This window comes from Desarmillaria tabescens (assembly GCF_030435595.1).
Source record: "Desarmillaria tabescens strain CCBAS 213 chromosome Unknown EV420scaffold_1, whole genome shotgun sequence".
Taxonomy (NCBI): domain Eukaryota; kingdom Fungi; phylum Basidiomycota; class Agaricomycetes; order Agaricales; family Physalacriaceae; genus Desarmillaria; species Desarmillaria tabescens.
Window position 1 is genome coordinate 1,003,054 of NW_026848300.1, and position 20,768 is coordinate 1,023,821.

The following is a 20,768-nucleotide window of genomic DNA, read 5'->3' on the forward strand; positions in this document are numbered from 1 at the left end:
TACAGATGCCGCTAGCTTTCTACTAGTTTTCCATCCACAAAACTGAAGTTAGAATGCAGCTAACGAAAGCAGGTGACTCGTGAGCACAAATTTCCTTTCCTGCTCAGAAATTACTTATGTAAATTCCACTGCATTCTGTCAACGACATCAACGACACTCAAGACGACAACGGCGCTTTCGCTGTTCAAAACGTCCTACGACTGGACAGGTCGCTATGACCGGGGGCAGCTTCACCTCGCTTGGCACAAATGAAGCCAATGCTGGCAGACTCACCGGACACGCCTACATTTACGGTCCTAAACACCTTCACTTACCCATCCTCACCATCGGCTTTCTAGGCATTCAGCTTTTCTGGTCTGTAGAACAATCTTATGGGTCGCCATATCTGCTCTCTCTTGGTCTTTCAAAGTCCGCCATGGCCATGGTCTTTGTAGCGGGACCTCTGTCTGGCTTGATCGTGCAGCCATTAATTGGTGTCCTCGCTGACGGGTGCACGTCGAGGTGGGGAAGACGACGACCATATATGATGGGGGGCGTGCTGATATGCATTTCTGCGATGCTTTTATTGGGATGGACGAAACAGGTCGGGGCCTGGTTCACGTCAAAGGTGAGTTCGCCGCACCTTCGGGGAAGACTATGCTCATTACCGCGGACAGCAATCTTTGGTAGTGTGGCTAGGTGTTCTTTCGATATACTTTATCGATTTCAGTATCAATGCAGGTATTATTATCTTTGCCCCGTATGAATTGGTTTCATCATAGTGACATACAGTCATGGCCGTGGACCGTGCCCTTCTCGTTGACACTTTGCCAGCCTCACAGCAACCAGCCGCAAATGCGTGGGCGGCGGCAATGTTCAGCCTAGGAAGTGTCATTGGCTTTTTCTTGTGAGCCTATGTTACCTACACCTGCCGGCAATTAATATACTCCACATTTAGTGGTAACCTGGACCTTCCCTCCCTTCTGCCGTTTCTTGGTCATTCCGAACTTGAGGTTTTCAGTATCATCGTCTGCCTCATTCTACTTGCCGGGCACACTTCGATGGCCCTTTTGGTTAAGGAAAGAGTTCTCCTCCCAACAGCACCGGGTCCCAAAGGGTAGCTATGTCTACCGTTTGCAATTGCATCATAAATACTGATGCCCGACCCTTCAGCCCGCTCATCCGAACATTCATCCAGCAATTCAAGATAATATTTACCAATATTCGGACGTTGCCTAGAGTAATTAAACAAATCGTTAGTCAAATATTTCGCCCCTACCATTCACACTAACGGAGCATCGCCGTTACTTAGTGCATAATACAATTCTTGTGATTGTTTATGGTCTTTTTATTGCCGTCGCGCTGACATTTTCGTCCCTAGCACCTGGATTTCTTGGTTTCCGCTGCTCTTCTATACCACACTCTACATCGGTGACCTTCACAAACGGGAATATTATACTTCTCTACTCCTCACGGAGTCTATCGGCCCTTCAACTTTGGGTTTAATCAACTCTACAGTCATTTCAGAGCAGGACAACGCAGATACGCTGGAGGCAGAGTCTACGCGTCTAGGGTCTCGAGCTCTTTTCTTTTCCTCAATATTAGCTCTCTCAGTGAATGTTCTTCTCCCTTTTTTTGTCGTCAAAACGCGTCGCAAACCTGCCCGTCATCTTAATGCCGGATACGATAACCCTCGGGCGCTGAATGAAACGGATGGGTATACGCCAAATCATACTGCGGCAGGGAGGTTGTCGGCGTCCTGGAGTATTCCCGACACGATCAAGGTGCATCTTGCGAGCCTGTGGGCTGTAAGTCACGCGGTGTTTGCTGGATGCATGTTGGGAACTTTGTGAGTTTCTGCATTCATGTGTCAGGCGGAGTTAATAATCATGGGGTAAAGCTTTATATCCTCAGTCAAGGGCGCAACCTTTCTGATAACCGTGACGGGGTTCTCATGGGCCATCGTTCAATGGGCCCCATTTGCATTGGTTCGTTCTGTGGAGTCGGGCAACTCTGTCATGGTCTTCTACTTACATCGTGTAGTTAGGTGAAGCTATATTGACGGAACCAACATCTGGTGCCGGTGACGCGGGTGCTATAATGCTCACGGACACGAGGTCTTTCGATGCAGGGGTGGAAGAGGTCGTGTTTGAGGATCCAGAACAAGATTCCGACTCTGATGCCGAAGCGGACCGCAAAGATCGAGAATCATCAAGAGCAAGGCTGATGCGCAATCCTGATGCTGGAGTCAGTAGGGTGGATATCTCTGGCAATCGTGCTGACTTGGATGAAGAGGACGAAGAAGAGGGTGAGGATGCCGTGTTAGTCGGACGGCGACGACCGGATCTTGAGATTGGAGAAACAGGAGAAGGGGCAACTACCGAGGACCTAAGCGCAAAAGCGGGCATCATCCTGGTAGGTCCTTTGTGTTTTATCTCCTGCCCGTGAACCTGATATAAAAAAATTTTCAGGGCATTCATAACATATTTGTTGTGATTCCGCAGTTCCTTGTAACGGGCGTCTCGTCCATTATTTTCGCTGTCTTCGATAAAGATACTAGAGTAGCTGGTGACGCCAGCCCCGCAAAGAACGGAGCCGAGGCTGCCAGTATCACGAACGCAGCTGAAGGGTCAAATTCGGTGGTGTATGTGTTCCGGTGAGTGTTCCCTGGAAATCATTGTGCCATATCAGTAAGCGAACTCCCTATCAGGATCGGCGGCATAGCAGCACTGATTGCCTTTGTGTTGAGTTGGCGACTTGCAAAGGAACTCAGACACCGTTGATATCTTCCAAAAGAGTTCCTCCGTGTTTCAAGAGAGCTATCTGCAGAGATATCGTGTAACTTATTTTATTTCTGGGCACTACAAGTAAATAACACACTCTGTAAGGTAATCATTGTTATTTCTTCAAGTTAGGTCTTCAATGCCGTCTCAAAACACTGTCCCGTCACTCTCGATGTCAAGTGGTGGACCTCCGGTTTCGGGACGCTTTTGTTTCGCTATCTCTCGCCCACCCTTCCAAGTCGCACCCTCCAGGACCTGGGCCAGATTAAGTTGATCAGGCGTGAGACCCAACTTGACACGAATGTTATCGGCAATTCTATCCCTAGCGAAGAATATGAGAACGGAGAAGTTGGAATGCCAGGTTACCTACAGGATAATAACAGTGAGAGCGCGCCATTCCACCACCGCCGGATGCGAAGCTGCGGCTTTGGGCAATAGAGAGACCGGGTCCGTTGGCAGGACACCTGGCTTAAGTGTAACGACACCCAGATCGATCAAGAGGCCGCCTGCATATTCGTGTGAGTCCGACAAGTACGAGGCACAAGGTGTGTTATACCATTGCGATATTCAGGCAATCCCGTCATGTCCTCCTTGCCGACAATGTCCCACTTCATCACCGTTTCAATTGCCTCAATGACGGAATACGTCATCCATTGTGTGAGTTTGTGGAAGGGAACTAGATCATCTGCTTCTGCAGACGCAGTAGGTTTAAGGGCAGGGCAAGGCCAGACGTCACCTAAAGAAACACCGGCAAGGGTTGTACGCGACGCAGGCCAGACGGGATTGAGTCCGTCGATCAGAACTTGCCAAAGCGCGGCAAGTGGAACTTTTCGAATAGATCCTTCGACAATTGATTCAGATTCCAAGAAATCTGTAAAACAAAACAAGCTCGGAAAAAGGTTACAGTTTCAAGGTTATAGGGTTTACCGAGCATGTTCCCCGGCCGTCCGTCGGGCCCGAAAAAATTAGGACTGGTGTTAAGAGCTTTGGATAAATTGATAAGCAGGGAAGTACGGCCGTCGAGACCGACAAGGGGATTGGTCGCATCGACCTGCATATGCTTCGCCATTGAGTCGACGGTGACCTTGAACAAAGCCCCCGCTATGAATTAGTTTCAGCATGGGATATGATGGTCTAGATGCGACGGAGTACTGTACCATCGACTTGGTGCGGCTGCTCTAGATTGCTTGAGAAATACCCCTCCGTGAACATGTGTAAGCAGCAAACGGCCAAGCCTTCAGATCGCGAATATCGTTCTCCCGTGGATTGCTCCGTGTAGGCCCAGTCTTTGCCTGCGCCGGCATCAAGAAGAGTAGAGGTCACCAAAAGGTCGACGAGACGCTTGCATGCCTCTTTAGTACCGACTGAAGTAGTCCATTGCTGGAGCAAAGGTGTGATTCGATCTCGTCCGATATTGCAATGGCTAATTCGTCCATGAGGGGGCACCTACAGGGAATTAGTCGTTTAACTTCGTTGATAAAAGGTGCGAACCTTATCGTAATTCGTTCCGAAATCACGCTGGAAACGACCGTTTAAATGAGTGTGAATACTGTCTCTGTTCTCGACTCACCGCAATGATCCCGCTGCAAAACTCCGTGATAACTCCCTCTTTGTCCGCATGATAATCAAAGTATTGAAGCTTCCCTTGCTTTGCGAGATCGAACACGCGCGCACAACGTTCGCGAACGGCAGGGAGAGTTCGCAGATATTGGGCTTTTTGAGACAACGAAAGATCTGCACTGATGTTCATGGCTGCTAAAAGAGAGTTGACAGGATAAATTGCGAATTATTGCCCCCTTTATACAAGGTACGCGAAGAGTAGATAGCCACGTGCGAAGATTAGATACGAATCTATTAATAACCTCTTTCTAAGCAAAACGAAAACATGAGCGCCCAGCGTGTCCTTCAAAATACAAAGTATTGGTCGGCTCGATACCACTACGCAGGGGGCAGTGAGCAATGGTAACAAAGTGAATGAGCCGTCTTTGTGACCACATTCTGTGAGGGCCGCAGCCTGTCCAAGTAGTCATTAGCGAGCCTGAAGGTGGGATAAAGTAATGGGCTACCAACCATTGCTTGCAAGTACTCTTACAGTCGTGACAATTGGCCAGATGGGCCGAGCTGTATCTGCACCTAGCGGAATTGCAATCGATCTGCGGACGTCATAGACTAGGCTCTGATATTATGACGGTGATGGTAAAAGCCCAACATACCCGTTGATCGCCATGAGGGGTGTCGTGTCCACAAGAGTATCTTGTCGAATCAATTTTGCGATAGCACATGATGGAATGGGGGGGCTGCAGGGTATTTCAGTTTGTGATCTACTGCTCCTTATAAGCTCAGTAGGGTCACGTACGTTTGTAGAAAATAGGCGGTGAACTGTTTGTGGACTCGGCGTGAGGTCTGAAGGATTTGATGATACCCTCGCTGTAAAACCTCCTCTATTTAATAACCGCTGCTTCATGCGTCCTGTCTTAACTGAATTAAATTACAAAAAGGAAAGTGTTGCAATGCGTAATGGCCGGGATGGAAGGAAACATTATTTAGGCCACAAGGGATTAGGCAGAGCTTCAACCACTCAGCTCTGTTCGGGAAGAAGTATAATTAAAGCACGATCTGGATCAAAGATGTATGGTGTGCAGCATTGATTTTAGAAAGACGGGATGAGATTAAACAGTGCTTACGCGGCAAACAACATAGCGACAATAGAGATTTAAGTGGCCCGAATATAATTGCTGCCAAGAATAGACTAAGAATGCTTGGTCCGTGATGCGATTTTGGAATTAGGGCGGACGTCAAAACAAATGCTTACATTACGAGAACTTCTCGTGGAGGGGCCCGCGAGGTACCTTTCAAGTCCAGGGACAAGGGTCGGAAGCTAATAAGCCGTCGCTAAGGATCCGGAAATATTGACATATGGCGCACTACGTCGCATTCCATATAGTACGCGCAAGGCGCGTATCCCAAGAAAGTCCTGATCGTTCTTGCGAGTTTGCCGCCGCCGCGTATTCCAATACCGGTAACCTAGCGAGGTGCCCAATTTTAAATGAAGCATGGAGGGCGAAATCTTGATTAATTCCGTGATCACTGTCAAGAATAGGCCAAGTGGATGATAATGGCAATATAGATAGATACGATTAAAAGTACGAAAGCACGCAAGACCCACAAATTACCTCGGGTGCATACAATACGCCACATCTCATTCGCCAAAATCTCTTGAGTGCAATCGCCCATGCCAGAATGTGTGGTCCCACCAGTCACCCTCGAGCCTAACGGACTGAGTCTTGCGTCCAGCGGCGTTGACATTCATTGAGCTCTGTAAATACCACAGCTCCGCGACGTTGACGCTTCGAAGATACTTGGCCACTCTGTCATAATTCAACCCAACAGCGTGGGGTCCGTGACTATCGTCTGACAATGTGAACCGTCCGCCATGTTTGAGGATGATCTAGGGTAGAGGACCGCACCAAAACCGATATGGAAGCAATTAAAACATACCCCTTGACAAACGAAAATAGACACTTGTGTACACACCTCGACGACATCTCCCGCGGGGTAAGCCGTGTCCCATTTTTTCCTGAAAGCGGCTGCGTTGACCTCGAACAAGGCGCCGTATCCAACGGCATACGCAATATTCCTTTCTGCGAGCTTCCGAGCCGCTGGATAATCGTCCAGACGCAATGAAGGAGTAAATAGACGGCATAGATCGAAATGTCCCACAACCTCAGGCTTCACATGCTGAAGAACATCGTACTGGGCCTCGAAATAGCGGCAAAGGAAATGCTCCTGTGTTTCTTTCTCGGTTTCACATGATAAGCTGCGTAAAGCCTTTTGGAAGGTGTCGAAATCGAAATCTATGGGTAAGCCGTTGACATGGTGTATGGAACCGACGATGTATTCGATACGCTCCCCATGTGTTCGAAGACATTGCTGGAGGTTGTCAATATCCAGTAAAGTGATGTATTCCGTCTCTAATCCGATTAGCAGATTGATCTTGTCTGCGTATAAGGACTTCAATCTGTGCGCTTCATCAAGAAACGCGTTAAATTGGATTTCGAGATCAGGCAAAGACATTCCTTCCTAAAATGAGCAGTGAGATACTTGATCGAAGCCTGTACCTGGCACTTAGTACTTGCCTCTTCAGGATAGAGATCTTGGATTCGGTATCTGGGAACGTGCTCAGTAAGGCCGTACACGTCGAAGCCTTGATGTATAGCTTCAAGAACGACATCCTCAAGGTTCCCGGACGCGTGCTTGCAGAATTGACCCGAATGGGAGTGATGACTATGCATCGTGGTCACTGGTCAGGTCCAAGAGAAGCGGGCATCAGTGATCGATGCAAATCGAGTGGACGTTTATGTAACTTTCTTTGGTTCTGTTTCCTTTCCAAGCCGATGGCCTGAGTTGTGTCAGAAAGCCGTCACGTGCGTGGATTATTTCCTCGTGGTGCCAACGAGGTGGACAAGTTATGTGCAGCGTGGTGCGTATTCATTTACTTCTTTCCTTTCGCCTTCATACTCACCATTACAAGCTGGTGGGATGATTGTGTCGTCTCTCTTTTTTGCCGTCTTTTGGCTCTCCCTTTTGGTCGAATTTGCGACCACGAGACCTGTTCGGTATCAGGCTGGGTATGTGCCAGTTCGCCCTTCCAAAAATTCCTACCAATCATCTCCTGGCTCAGATTCCAAGGTCCGATAAAGGTCAACGCCGCCCTCGAGTCGCACAGGTCCGCTTATTGGCCATGCTCATCGCATTCTCGTGCGCTGACCGTCACGTAAGGAATGGGGTTTGTACTCCCGGTGTGAGCCAAGGCCTCGGATATTCCTGTGAAGATTTGTACGTTGCCTATTCAGTCCTCGAAGCTTTCGAGCTCAAGCGCTTGTGGCCAATTAGACCAAAAAGTCAGGACCTCGTTGTCTTCGCATCCGAACGGTACGTGTTGAGAGCGTGTCTTGGTTACTTCTTTCTTTAATTGTTGAATAAGGTCACATGCTCTGATGCCTAGCATGGTCTTCCCCGCGTCCGAGACGCCAAGGTGTGTTATTTGCTGTAGATCATTGTGCATCACGTTTGATGCCCGTCACGTAAGCTATGTGGAAGGTCCTTTGGGCTTGTATGACTCTTCGCGGCTTCATTCTAGAGATCTGTACGTTTCTATCACACTTTCGAACCTTCAGATCTTACCTGCAATTAGACCAAAATCTCAAAAACCGCCGGTCGTCGCGTCCGAACGGTACGTTCAAGAGCTGTGCCCTGATATTTTTCATTCAGAATTGGTTTTAGATCTGATCGTTTGATGCAGAACGCAGCCTTCTGTTCATCTGAAATGCCGAGGTTTGTCAGTCATCGTAGTCGTCACGGTCCCGTTATCTGACGTTCACGTGCAAGCTGCGAAGGCATTACTTCGGTTGTGGACGATTCTTCACAGGTTCATACTGAACATTCGTACGTTCTTCATTCAGTTTGAGAGGTGCAAAGACTCACCCGGAATAATTAGAATCAACACCCACCTTCTCGCATCCGAAGGGTATGTCTAGTTGTCTCCCTTTCCATTTTGATGATTCAAACTGGACAATCAGAAACGAAGATACACCTCAGCCGCCTCGTCTCTCAACGTTATCAATTCTCCCACGAACAGTTATTCTGAACTCGTCATATGATGTCACAATGGCCGTCTCACCCGCGCGCCAGGTTCCCATGTTTGCCTCCTTCGCGCCACTGCTCTCCTATAGCACCGTAGTCCTTTTCATCGCATTTGTCGCATCGCGGTTACAGCGATGGTTCTCCCGAAGACGGAGACGCCAGGGCTCATTAGGACTTGATGGAGTTGAATTACTCCCTACAACCACTGCATCGGTACTTCCAGAGTTCAGGGATTACGTCGTACAGCCCCCAAATGTGCCTCCCATAGTTTTACCGCCTACCAGGTTGGGGAGACGTATCGAAGCGCACAAGTCAATAGACACTTTCGGGGCTGTCGGGACGCGATTGAAAAAGTCTGGTCGGAGTCAAAGTCTTAGTCTGCCGAAGGCAGGATCTATTGGTCTTCATGCTCCAATACAGTTGCGGCCGTTTGCCTCAGAACCACGCTCCAAATCCACTCCAAATACGCCGAATGAACTTCTAGTAGACTTGTCTCCAATACAGGATTGGAGCACTAGGGATGGCATTCACACTCGGAAACCTTTCGTGAATGACGCCTTGCACGGGAGTACCAGCCTTTGGACAGCAGACGTCAACGTGTCGTCGGATACCCTCTTTGGTCTTCGACAGACACTGTCGAATCGGAGTGTTGACATTGCCGATGCACCATTAAAGCCTATGGTGATGGAACCACAAGTTCTGGCGGCTCCTGTACAGCTCATTTCGGTAGCAGTCCCAGAGCCAGCTGTTGGCACTAAAGCGACTTCCCTGTCACTATCTGATTCCTACTCCTTTGAGCAAGACATAACCCTCGTTCATAGTGACTCAGATCACCCTCTGATTGACTTTTCGCCAAAGGGTGGCAGCGCCTTGGATCTGACTGTGGCAACGGAGGCGGTTGATGATGCCCATGAGATTGAAAAAACGCGGGATGAAGGCACATTTCTGCCCCACTCTTCTCACGAGGAAAAGCCCTTGATGGAGTTTAGTCAGTGGGACGAGGAGGGGTGGGGATTTGAGGTTGTTTCCTTGCCCTCTGTTGATGACGAGTTCATGGGAATTACGAGAACGTCCGCCGTAACACAAGAAACTGCTTACGAGGTTGCCGAGCAAAAACTACTCCTTCCTAGTCCGGCTCAAAACTCCACAAATGTTCACGATGAATATTCGGTTCAGGACATCACAGTAATTTCTTCGCCTCTTCACGCTGATGAAAAAGTCATATCAGCCGATGAGGACGCGAAACCGGACGGGGGTGCTGCGGAGACTGCTACAACATTGCTACGGGAGTCAGTCGAAGATGCGCTCATCTCTTCGGCTGCTGAGAATTTATGGGCAGCCGCTGTTCTCGATGAAGGGGCGCTTGTCGTGCACTCCTCTTTGGATGCGGAATCTTCTGAAGCATCAGAAACCGTAGAACTGCAGGACATTTCTGATAACTCTGACCCATTCAGCGATTTAGACGATGCGTTGAATTCTAATCAGACTACACCCCCGGTCTTAGTAGGACCACCAGCGACGATTGATATCAACGAACAAGAACACGACAATTATGACATTTATGATAATTCCGACGACAACAAGGATTCATTCCGTCACCCTTTCGAGGTTTTAGCAGAACCCCAGCGATCAGAATCACTGGCGACTGATACGATTATTCTTTCCTTGCCTCATGAGGCAGAATGTCCATCTCCTGAAACGCAGTTAATGCTAGACATCCCACCTTCTGAATCGTCCGAGGGGGATCCTTCTATTGTCGCTGAACTCAGTTCTCAGCCGGCGATGGATGCTCCTGCACTTTCGCCTGTTGCCGTACTTGATTCTTCTTCAGCCTCTCCTGTCGACTCAGTCGGTGTCGCACAGCGAAGCCCGGAGCTCTTGAATTTGGAGGATATTACTGCTGATGTATCCATTCCGGAGCTCACGCCTTTGCAGCTGGTTTTAGACCAGCATGCTCCCCCTACGGAGGAATTCCCCGATCCGGAGCTCATTCCGCTACCCATCTCGCCCACAGAACGAGATTCCTCGCTCCTGGTGCATCAAACACCCACACCTCCGTCTCTGCCGATGTCTCCAGTACGCAAAGTCCCTGCTCGACCAGCTTGGTCACTGCGCGCGTCCGATGCGCCTCCACTAGGTCTCAGTGCCAGCACATCAGCAGATGGCCTTCCCTCGTACACTGAGAAGCTAGGCGCGATGCAAGAGAAGGTCAAGAGCGAAGTCGAGAAGACAAACGATTCTTCCCTGGTTCCGCCTTCATCTTCTGCATCTTCTATGACCTTGTCGTCGGGTCTTCCAGGTGCATTCCCTGAGCCAGAGTCCAAGGAGACGGCGATAGCTGTCTCTGCACCGAAGGAAGTAGAAATAAGACCTACTCCTTCCCGACCTCGTGTGACACGCTCACCCATCGATATCGCGCTGGCGATGCAGCTCCGTCCTGGTTTGGGCGTTGGGGCAGACCCAGCGTGGATGGTGAGGTTCTTAATGTCGATGTTTGGCTGGTTTGTGGTGATGCTTTCTGGAAGCGGGGGATCCGACGGATATCATTACCCTATCCGACGTTGAGATGATAATATTTTTCCCTATATGTTTTGTTTATTTTCTTTTTCTCATCACTCGCACTTGCAATTATGGAACGCAATGGAACTTGGACAGCATCATTATTCATACCCATCAGCAATCTTTGTCGCATATTTTTTCATCCTCCGCAACATTGTTATCTACGCATTCTGTTATCTTACATACCGTTTTTGACTCTTATTTCGCACTTTATATGCTATTCTTAATCATTATTGGGAAGTTCTATGGGCGTCGTATCGGTTCCTTTTTCTCATTGCGCTTAACGTGGTGATGGCCGTCGAAGCAGGTTAAGAAACCGAGAAAATGCCGAGGATGCCGAGAAGATGGGTCACAGTTGTGACACGACGCGACTTGAAGAGGTTGATCCTCAACCACCATTATGTCCTCTATAAACGGCAAAGATACCCCCGAACACGACGAATATCAGTACCTAAATCTGATCAGACGCGTCCTTGACACTGGGGACTCGCGGATAGATCGGACAGGAACTGGCACAATATCCATTTTCGCGCCACCTTCTTTGCGCTTTTCTCTTGCCGACTCCACCCTGCCTTTATTGACGACGAAACGCACGTTTCTACGTGGAATTGTCGAAGAGTTACTCTGGTTTATCCACGGATCCACAGATTCGATGCTGCTATCCAAAAAGGGCATCAAAATCTGGGATGGGAATGGGTCAAAAACATTCTTAGAGGGTCGAGGGTTAGGTCATCGCAGGGAAGGGGACCTTGGCCCTGTGTATGGCTTTCAATGGAGGCATTTTGGCGCGGAATACGTTGACTGTGATAAGGACTACGCGTCAGAGGGAGTGGATCAGCTTAAGGAGTGTATCCGTAAAATCATCGAGAACCCCACCGACAGGCGTATTATTCTAAGTGCTTGGAATCCTAAAGGTACGTGGCTCCATGCATTGATCTGGGGTGCGCTAAAAGTAATATCCTTAGATATTCCCTTAATGGCTTTACCGCCGTGTCATCTTCTTTGCCAGTTCTATGTTCATCTCCCACCCGCAGACGCTCCACATCAGAAGCCAAAATTGTCTTGTCTGATGTACCAGCGCTCTGCTGACCTTGGGTTAGGCATTCCTTTCAACATTGCCTCGTATGCGTTGCTTACGCATATGATTGCGCGTGTGACCGGGACCGATGCCCAGGAGTTAATTATTCAACTCGGAGATGCACATGTCTATCGTGACCATGTGGACGCACTCGAAGAGCAACTAAAGAGGGAACCGAGGGTGTTCCCGAAACTGAAATGGGCCAGGGATGATATCGCCGACATTGAAGAATTCGTTTATAGCGATTTTGTGGTCGAGGGGTACAATCCGCATCCAGCTATTCCCATGAAGATGAGTGTATGAGTATGTATAGACCATCTCCTCGTGTTGTATGTCGTACAAGTTTGTTACATTTGTGTTAATGGATCTTTTCCGCTCTGTCTGAACTCCATTCTAACCATAACGCAAGAGTTGTCCATGTCTTATATTATCAAGTCGAAGAACATTCTTTTATGTAACAGCTTGAAGATAGGCGTCAGTCTAACCCAGATATGCAATTAATTCAGGAGACTCACTGTATTTCGGACCTCCTCCACCTTCGGGGACTGTCCATGTAATGTCCTGAGAAGGCACCTTCACGTCGCAAAGCTTACAATGAATACAATTCTACATCGGCATATCAGATATAGCGCTGCACCGGAACGTGGTACAACCTACCTGAGCATTGATTACCAGTTTCTTGCCTTTAGCACCCTCTCCGTCCTCCGACGTTTTAAAGGCCTAAGCATAGCAACAATCAGACTTCGTTCGCCACCGATAAAATCTCTCAAACCTACCTCATCATCGACATATTCATAAACTCCAGCGGGGCAGGCACGGCCGAGTAGGCCAGCATATTCACCGACATTAACTTCCACGTGCTTCCTTCGCCTGGCTTGAGCGTCCAGTTCTCCTTCCTCTCCTTCGCCGTACCAATCTTTGATATAATCCTTCATAGTAGTGACCCTCAGATGCGGTACCTGGTCCTCAACGTGGTCCGTTGCAGTCAACATTACACTTGTCATCAAATCAGTCGATAACGGCGGTTCAAAGGGAGGATATTTGATCGGTTTATGTTTGGATGCAGGTTCCGTATGCGCAGAGTCGAATGATGGCGTGGCGTTCTAGGAACGTAATACTTATCAGGCCCTAGATCCGTTCGTTGATTAGAGACATTAATATTGCTTACAATGTATTCCCTTCGTGTCTCCTCCTTCGTGTGCCGGAAAGTCCAAGGGGTACGGCCCTTCAATAGCAACGTATCTATACCCGAGTAAGCCACTCCGCCCCACATTCCCAAGCTTGTCGCAAACGAGGGCCGTATATTTCTAACCTCATTTAAGTCGTCATACACCCACGAATTGGTAAAGGCGCGCGAATACGATGAGAGGTCGGTAGGTGTATCTTCGTCCGCTTTTTCTGAAACAATGGTTACACTTCTGGACTGCAGATATGAAACAGAACATACCAAGCGCATTGAATGCACCCTCGCCGCCCAGCATCCCTGTCTTCATAGCATTATGGACGCCCTTGATCTTGGCGATGTTGACGAACCCAGCGGAGCAACCAATGAGTGCACCACCGGGGAAATGAAGAAGGGGGATAGATTGCAGACCTCCTTCTGTCAACACGCGAGCTCCGTAAGCGATACGGGTTGGTGTGAACGATGAGTCGGACGCCGTCAAAAGCTTCCTAAAATAAGGGTGGTGCTTCATCATCTGGAAATCTCGATACGGTTCCCTATACGGATTTTTCCAATCCGCCCCAACGACCAGTCCCAAGCTTACTAGTCCGCCATCCATGTGGTACACCCAACCACCGCCATATGTCTGCGGGTCAATGGGCCAACCAAGTGTGTGAACCACTTCCCCTGGTTTGTATCGCCCGTTGTTTTGACTTCCGTCTTCTGCAGCAACACGCCATACCTCCTTAACGCCAAAGCCATAAGTTTGCGGCTCACTCTCCTTCCGCAAGTTATACTTCCCCAATACTTGTTTACTCAGACTTCCATGAGCTCCCTCAGCGAGTAGCGTCACCTTTGAACGGAAGACCATTCCAGGTTCAAAATTCGACTTGAGGTGGCCGGTGCGTGAAATACCGACGTCGTTGGTAATAACACCCTGCACGCTTTTCATCTTTCCCGATGATGTTGAGCTGGCTATATGCGCTTTAGCGGGCTGAGGCTGGCAACAAAGGAGGTTTCAACTTACATTTGGGCGATATGCGAGTGACCTCTTTGCCCCACTTCCCGTCCCACCCATTCCACGGATCCTCCGCCTTTGCGTCCTCGCTGAATAACAAACCCGCGCCCGAAAATCCGGGATAGATTTCAACGCCATAATGTTGTTCCGCGACAGTCGCCAGCCAGCGCGTAAATGCCGAGAGAGATATTATATAATTTCCTAGGTAAATTTCAGCAACGCAAATAACTTGACGACCTCAAAACACACACCATTGTTTCCCATCTGAGGGGGGTGTGGTACCGGCAGAGCCAACTTTTCTGTAAGATACAACATTTTGCTTGAGGTAGCCGCTTGGCCCAGTGGTGCATCTGATCCGTAGGTCGCCGCGTAGGTAGAAGGATCACCAAGCAGTTCGTAGAGTGCCCGCGGTTCAAGTACACACCCAGAGAGGATATGCGAGCCTACTCATAGTTTAGATTGTAATGGTCTCAGATATTGACGGAAAACTTGCCTACTTCTCCGCCTTTTTCCAATACTACAACACGGACCTCCTTTCCTTTTTCGCGTTCCAATTGCTTGATACGAATAGCAGCACTGAGACCGGCGGGTCCTGCGCCAACTATACAAACATCCGTTTCGTCCTCAACCCGTTCCACGGCTTTCGGATCGTAAAGCTCTTCAGTGGCTTCATTTCGACGCGCCAATGTCGCGTGAATTCCTCGACTTCGTAGCAAACGGCCAGCTGAGAGGGAGTGTTTCAAGATTCCTCGATAGCGGATCATCTTGGATGATTCTGGGTAAGGTATGTATGGGAAAAGAGAGACCTAAGGACGTACCCTTACTGCAGATCGCTGTCAGAAGCAACAAGGTGAACCCGATAACTTTTACTCGGCTATTGAAACGTAGAATTACCGGTCGCGTTCTGGGGTAAGAGGGATCATGACGAAATCCGGATACATGTCAATTGGACGTCATTTCATTGGTAGGTGTTCTTGTTTGGCGTAGCCTTTGGATCATAACTGCACGATGCGACTCCCGTCATAATCACGAAGAGAGAATAGGCTGAGGATCAGTGATTGGTGGGGATAAGCGCCCTACATGCACATTCCCATTCTCGTTCCGTTTCCCCTTTAATCCCGAACCTGCGAACATTGGCGCAATATCAGTGCAATATCAAAGAATATCATCAACCACGCGCATTGCGCCTTATCAACGTCTTGGATTCTTATCTTCATTTGTCGGACTCACATCGTTCATCCAGATTCCATCATGCAGGCAAAGCTGCCAGAGTATACTCTGCCATCAACCAACGGGTTGAAGCCCAGGCGGTCCCAATTTCAACTCAAGTTTTTCGGAGTTGCCTTTCTGTTCATTGTATGGGCCTCCCTCTCTCTTTTCCGATGCTACGGCACACGCATTCGTGGTCGGAATGATGTCTCGTTGCTGGCTTCACCTGGATGCCCACAAGCTGATGTTTTGGTTCCCGAAAAGAATGTAGACATCTGGGAAACAGCGACTCAGACAATTGCTACCCAGGAATTCAAGTTGAAGGCAGCATCGTTGCTCGGTAGTGCTGTTCAGATTCCGTAAGCACATGCTTATATCTAGTGAGTTGATTTTGACTTGAATCCAAGTGGGGAAACATTCGACGATATGGGTCCCGTCGGCGAGGATTCCCGATGGGAAATACACGGTAGATTCCATGAGTACCTTGCCGAGGCTTTCCCCCTAGTGTGAGTTCATATCAACGACGCTGTCATCCCTGTAATACCATCAGCGATCAAACAGACACGCGACGTTTGTTCTCGAGAAAGTCAATACGTATGGTCTGCTATACACCTGGAAGGGAAGTGAAGCGTCATTAAAACCTCTTCTTCTATTGGCCCACCAGGGTGCGCATGTTTGTATATTTTATCACATTTTTATCTGAAAGCGTCCAGATGTCGTTCCCGTTGATCCTAACACTGTTCATGAGTGGGCGCATCCGCCCTTCTCTGGATACTTTGATGGTGATCGTATCTGGGGACGCGGCTCTTCCGATGATAAAAGTGGCTTGATCGGCATCCTGTCTGCCTATTTCGTTCATTGATAACTACATCTAACGCTTTGCTTTAGATCGTCACTTGAAATACTCTTAGAAAACGATTTCAAATCAACGAGGACTATCATTCTGGCATTTGGTTTTGATGAGGAAGTTGGCGGACTCCAGGTGACAAAACCCTTCTTATCTTCTGGCAGTTTGCCTACCTGTCGTGTTCTTAGGGAGCAGGCCACCTTGCGCCTAAGATTCTGGAGATCTATGGCGAGGATTCATTAGCCTTATTAGTCGACGAAGGTGGTGGATTTGGCCAAGAGTACGGAACCGTCTTTGCCACTCCGGGAGTCGCTGAGAAGGGCAGCATGAATGTACGGGTCGACGTCGCCACACCTGGTGGGCACAGCAGTGTTCCGGTGAGCTTTTCCTGTTCTGACGTAGTTCTGGTGTGTGCCGTACTAATATGATGATCAAAGCCTGACCACACGAGCATCGGTATTCTTTCAAGGCTGCTTGTCGAATTTGAAGATAACCCTTACGAGGTTCATCTTGTACGTTCCTTACACGTTCTTTTGTTGTCTGATAATTAATGTTACGCGTATAGCAAAGAGGAACGCCGACATATGAGCTCTTCCAATGCTTTGCGGAGTATAGCAAGGACATTCCTGATAAGCTACGGAACGACATCAAGCGATCCGCTGATTCTGATGAGGCTCTCATCAACGTTGAGGATGTCTTATTTCAAGATCCTTTGTATAAGAGTCTGGTGGGAACTACCCAAGCGATCGACATTATCCACGGGGGAGTTAAGTCGAATGCACTTCCTGAGCAAGCGTGGGCCATTATCAACCACCGTATATCGACTCAAAGGCGAGTTTCTTGCTGACCGTCCAATTACACTTGTTTTACCTTTTACTTAGCTCCGCCTCTGAGACTGTTGAACATGATACCAATCTCCTGGTATCGTTGGCAGAACAATTCAACTTGACTTATACTGCCTTTGGGAAAGACATTATCCCAAGTGGAGTACCGACCAAAGGACACTTGACCCTCAGCTCACCCCTTCATCTTGACATTGCCCCTTTGACCCCCACTACAGGAAACGAAGCTGTTCCATACAAACTGCTGTCGGGGACAATTAAGGCAACCTACAATGCGTATCGCTCTTTGGAGGGTGACAACATTGTCGTTGGGCCTGGCATGCCGACAGGAAACACCGATACGAAGTATTATTGGAATCTGACACCGCACATTTTCCGGTACAAGCACCAGAATTCCGGTAACGGAACTAACTCTCTCGGTGGTGGAGCCCATACGGTCAATGAATGTAGGCATCGTTTATGCGTGTTTGTGGATAGGTAACTGACGAATCTGTACGTAGCGATTAGCGCGGACAGCTTTGTGGAGATGATTCTTTTCTACGCAACCTTGATATTGAATGTGGATGAGACTACGGACCTGTAGTGGGGTGCGGTGTGTTCCGTTAGAGGTTCTTCCTTTGACGATCACATACCTATAAGTAGCTCTCTCGTTATCTTGCTTTCCATTTGGATTCTTGATGTCTTGGCGCTCTTGTCCTGCTTATACTGATCTTGAAATTTGTCGCATCTTTTGGTCACATTCGGCTGTGGTCTCGTCACCATCATCAACGCCTGGGTGTTGAGTGCCTGCCACATTCTGGAACATGGTTAGGGCTAAGCTCCGGGCACTATCCGATACCGTAATTTCATTGTACCATTCCGCGAGATGGGAAGATGCAAATGGTGACAGAATTCTCTGACCAGTATCTGCACGTGTTGACTGGTAAACATCTATGAGGTCAACGCCAAGTTATGGAGGTTTCCGAGGTCCACCGGGAATGCTGGATCCCACGATTTCTCCTATATTCTCTGTGGACTGTGGGCTTTTCGTAAAATTCCTAAGCATGGAAAATATGTTTATCCTGGTGGGATCACAATTATCATGTATCTGGAAAGGGTTCAACTTTCAACCTGCAATCAACACGTTAATTTTAAGCTGCAGTATGCGGCTATTCTTCCCCGCATTGATATTTCTCAATTCAGTTCGGCACCGAATATAGTAAATAGTCGGCAATACATGTTTCATGTCTTGTGGTCATCTCATGCGGTGCCTAGGTCCCCCTCCTTAACACTTCCTCGACAAATGCCGCTATGGAAAGGAAAGCAGAAGCAAGAACCGCGCGACGATGATGGTGTCCTCATCCCTCTGAACTACGTCGGTTCCAGTGCTTTTGACGCGTCTGTGTTCCGTTTGTCACCACATGTTTTTGACTTAAAACATCATCCTGTACAGGTCTTACACATTGCCTCTCCTAGTTGGATCATCGAAACAAAATCTGAGCGTCCAAGTAGACACAGGCTCAGCCGATCTGGTGCGTCCATGATCTTATTTCCAAAGTATTAAGCTCATCGCTTTGGTTTCATATAGTGGTTAGCGTCTACCGATTGCGCATCGTGCTCAAATTCATGTCCCCTCTACGACTCAAGCCAAAGTACCTCCGTCATCAAGACAGGCGCATTATTCGACATCGATTATCTGATTGGCAACGTTACTGGTACCGTTGTATGGGATGAGATTGATATCAACGACCAGTTCACTATAGGCTCGCAGGCGTTAGGTGAGTTGCTGTTGTCCATCCTCAAATTTCTCGACCAAATTCCGCATAGCCGCTGCCACTGTCGTGGTCAGTGAACCCCTCGGATCCCGCTTTTCAGGAGTGCTTGGCCTCTCCCCACCCTCCAATTCCCGTATCACAAGTCTCATACCGGCTACGGACTCCAACGCGCCAGATGGAGCTACATTTTCCTCCAACATATTTTCGTCGTCATCCGTCTCCTCCACCAATCAATTCATGGGTCTTCTTATGACTCGTCCTGACGGTGGTGCGCTCGGGGGCCGTCGTCCGCTTCTAGGTATCGCAAAACATCCAGAACAGAGTGACTTGCCAGAGTGGTTAGGAGGTAGTCTTGACAGCATCGAATACACTCGACCGGTGACGAGTACGTCCAACTTGGGCGTTAATATGGGCACTACCTTGTGGAAGGTGACGGTACAGGGAGTCAGTGTGTGGGTGGATGACCAAGAGCGAGTGGTAACACTACCTTCGACGGCTCGTGGTACCACAGCAGTGTTAGATTCAGGTGTGCCGATAATCCTGACGACTAAGGCAATTGCGGATGGAATATATGGTGCAGTCGGCATAGGGCCCGGAGCTGATGGACAGTATTACATTCCATGCAAGACGCCTCTGAATATGACGCTGACATTGAAGATGAGCTCAAAGTCGGTGGTGTATTCGGTGCATCCCCTCGATCTAACGGCGCTACAATCGAAGAATTCTGGCGACACCACCACATGTGTGGGTCTGATTCAGGCCAGTGATTCTTCCATTAACACCGCAAATGCGGGAGACATCATTTTGGGTGTGCCCTTCCTGCGGAATGTATACATGGTGCTTGGGTTCGACGGAGCAGTGGGGACGAATGGCAAGGGGGATAATAGTGGATACCAACTCGGTCTCATGGGTCTGACAGAGCCGGGAGTTGCGATGTCCGAGTTCAATACTGTGAGAGTGGAAGGACGGGCATTAGATGGGGCCAGTGGTCCGAGCGGAACGCCAAGCAGTAGCAACGGAGGAGGCATAAAGATTGGATACGCAGCACTGATCGGAGTGGGTAGCTTCTTTGGTTTGGCCTTCCTGATGTTTGGTCTATGGAGGTGGACGATGTGGAGGCGGGAGCGAAATCAGATAAATGAGGGAACAGATGGCAATTCCGCTGTCGAAATGGCAATAGCCACGACCCTTGGAAGAGGAGATAGCAACCCCAAGAAACAATCGTGGTGGGCTCGCCTGCGGAACGGGAAGCATGGTCCTGGTGCTTACCAGCTGGCAGACTTGGAGATCAGCGAGGATGAGAAGCGGAGGCGGAGATTTGAGGCATATATGAGAAGGACAGAGCGCGAAAGGATGCTATCCGAATATACCGTCAACAGCGATGTCACGAAGGTGGGTGACTACGATGGCTGGAAAGGAGAGTTCGGGGAGTTGAGTGATCCTTGGGACCCTGCGACACAGCTTGACTGGGGACAAGGTCACAAAGGGAGCCACGGGAAAGAGAGAGAGCAGATGGACTCGGATTCAGAGAGGGAGCAGCTGCTATCATCTGAAGGTGGACGGACACATGCGACAGCTGGACCACCTTAACGATTTAAGTTACCTTGATATTTATCGATCTATTGCATATACATACCTGTATCATATTGCATCCATCTGTTATTTCTGCTTAATTGGACAATTTTTAAATATTAGCGAGAGTCTGTTGCCACGTAGCAAGTCAAGCACTGAAAGGATGAAGCGAAGGTGCGAAGACTCACTATGTCGACATTCAGGTAATATACGGACAAAAGGCGGTATTAGCGCTGTCAGACATAAAAATATGGACCGCCTAGACCGCGTTATCAGACAGTTTTCTGCCGCACAAAGTGCTGCAATGTAATAGCAGCCTCTG

The 20,768-nt window shown here is 48.8% G+C and overlaps 9 protein-coding genes across 9 annotated transcripts; 5 read left to right on the plus strand and 4 right to left on the minus strand.

Moving 5' to 3' along the window:
- Nucleotides 1–137: 137 nt before the first annotated feature.
- Nucleotides 138–3,053, plus strand: EV420DRAFT_27044 (sucrose transporter). Its single transcript, XM_060481483.1, has 11 exons — nucleotides 138–607; nucleotides 657–720; nucleotides 772–886; nucleotides 938–1,096; nucleotides 1,153–1,234; nucleotides 1,292–1,308; nucleotides 1,361–1,828; nucleotides 1,880–1,967; nucleotides 2,023–2,394; nucleotides 2,451–2,635; nucleotides 2,690–3,053. Exons 1-11 carry the CDS (start codon nucleotides 215–217, stop codon nucleotides 2,760–2,762), a joined length of 2,016 nt encoding a protein of 671 aa, XP_060339161.1. The 5' UTR covers nucleotides 138–214; the 3' UTR covers nucleotides 2,763–3,053.
- EV420DRAFT_1494156 (uncharacterized protein) lies at nucleotides 2,860–4,529 on the minus strand. Its single transcript, XM_060470793.1, has 7 exons — nucleotides 4,333–4,529; nucleotides 4,254–4,280; nucleotides 3,920–4,208; nucleotides 3,690–3,863; nucleotides 3,319–3,633; nucleotides 3,133–3,268; nucleotides 2,860–3,084 (listed from the first exon to the last, which is right to left on the minus strand). The coding sequence occupies exons 1-7, from the start codon at nucleotides 4,510–4,512 to the stop codon at nucleotides 2,910–2,912; spliced, it is 1,296 nt and encodes a 431-aa protein (XP_060339162.1). The 5' UTR covers nucleotides 4,513–4,529; the 3' UTR covers nucleotides 2,860–2,909.
- A 71-nt stretch (nucleotides 4,530–4,600) lies between these two features.
- On the minus strand, nucleotides 4,601–5,112 carry EV420DRAFT_27312 (uncharacterized protein). Its single transcript, XM_060481492.1, has 3 exons — nucleotides 4,976–5,112; nucleotides 4,833–4,915; nucleotides 4,601–4,776 (listed from the first exon to the last, which is right to left on the minus strand). The coding sequence occupies exons 1-3, from the start codon at nucleotides 5,042–5,044 to the stop codon at nucleotides 4,701–4,703; spliced, it is 228 nt and encodes a 75-aa protein (XP_060339163.1). The 5' UTR covers nucleotides 5,045–5,112; the 3' UTR covers nucleotides 4,601–4,700.
- Nucleotides 5,113–5,852: 740 nt separating this feature from the next.
- Nucleotides 5,853–7,087, minus strand: EV420DRAFT_1494161 (Polymerase/histidinol phosphatase-like protein). Its single transcript, XM_060470794.1, has 3 exons — nucleotides 6,899–7,087; nucleotides 6,297–6,842; nucleotides 5,853–6,210 (listed from the first exon to the last, which is right to left on the minus strand). Exons 1-3 carry the CDS (start codon nucleotides 7,052–7,054, stop codon nucleotides 5,962–5,964), a joined length of 951 nt encoding a protein of 316 aa, XP_060339164.1. The 5' UTR covers nucleotides 7,055–7,087; the 3' UTR covers nucleotides 5,853–5,961.
- A 672-nt stretch (nucleotides 7,088–7,759) lies between these two features.
- Nucleotides 7,760–10,970, plus strand: EV420DRAFT_1633784 (uncharacterized protein; the record flags this gene model as incomplete). The annotated part of the gene is made up of 7 exons (XM_060476234.1): nucleotides 7,760–7,797; nucleotides 7,852–7,908; nucleotides 7,957–7,995; nucleotides 8,065–8,100; nucleotides 8,151–8,207; nucleotides 8,260–8,289; nucleotides 8,342–10,970. The coding sequence occupies 7 exons, from the start codon at nucleotides 7,760–7,762 to the stop codon at nucleotides 10,968–10,970; spliced, it is 2,886 nt and encodes a 961-aa protein (XP_060339165.1).
- A 394-nt stretch (nucleotides 10,971–11,364) lies between these two features.
- EV420DRAFT_1258161 (thymidylate synthase/dCMP hydroxymethylase domain-containing protein) lies at nucleotides 11,365–12,345 on the plus strand (the record flags this gene model as incomplete). Its single annotated transcript, XM_060466875.1, has 2 exons — nucleotides 11,365–11,878; nucleotides 11,930–12,345. 2 exons carry the CDS (start codon nucleotides 11,365–11,367, stop codon nucleotides 12,343–12,345), a joined length of 930 nt encoding a protein of 309 aa, XP_060339166.1.
- Nucleotides 12,346–12,492: 147 nt separating this feature from the next.
- Nucleotides 12,493–14,986, minus strand: EV420DRAFT_1633786 (uncharacterized protein; the record flags this gene model as incomplete). Its single annotated transcript, XM_060476235.1, has 10 exons — nucleotides 12,493–12,503; nucleotides 12,558–12,648; nucleotides 12,700–12,762; nucleotides 12,819–13,145; nucleotides 13,211–13,440; nucleotides 13,490–14,179; nucleotides 14,232–14,423; nucleotides 14,474–14,572; nucleotides 14,647–14,665; nucleotides 14,720–14,986. 10 exons carry the CDS (start codon nucleotides 14,984–14,986, stop codon nucleotides 12,493–12,495), a joined length of 1,989 nt encoding a protein of 662 aa, XP_060339167.1.
- A 176-nt stretch (nucleotides 14,987–15,162) lies between these two features.
- Nucleotides 15,163–17,643, plus strand: EV420DRAFT_1494169 (uncharacterized protein). The gene is made up of 9 exons (XM_060470795.1): nucleotides 15,163–15,790; nucleotides 15,839–15,937; nucleotides 15,993–16,096; nucleotides 16,145–16,271; nucleotides 16,320–16,413; nucleotides 16,467–16,655; nucleotides 16,716–16,790; nucleotides 16,844–17,109; nucleotides 17,160–17,643. Exons 1-9 carry the CDS (start codon nucleotides 15,474–15,476, stop codon nucleotides 17,599–17,601), a joined length of 1,713 nt encoding a protein of 570 aa, XP_060339168.1. The 5' UTR covers nucleotides 15,163–15,473; the 3' UTR covers nucleotides 17,602–17,643.
- Nucleotides 17,644–18,306: 663 nt separating this feature from the next.
- EV420DRAFT_1494177 (acid protease) lies at nucleotides 18,307–20,615 on the plus strand. Its single transcript, XM_060470796.1, has 4 exons — nucleotides 18,307–18,497; nucleotides 18,553–18,631; nucleotides 18,688–18,877; nucleotides 18,927–20,615. The coding sequence occupies exons 1-4, from the start codon at nucleotides 18,337–18,339 to the stop codon at nucleotides 20,462–20,464; spliced, it is 1,968 nt and encodes a 655-aa protein (XP_060339169.1). The 5' UTR covers nucleotides 18,307–18,336; the 3' UTR covers nucleotides 20,465–20,615.
- The last annotated feature ends 153 nt before the right edge of the window (nucleotides 20,616–20,768 follow it).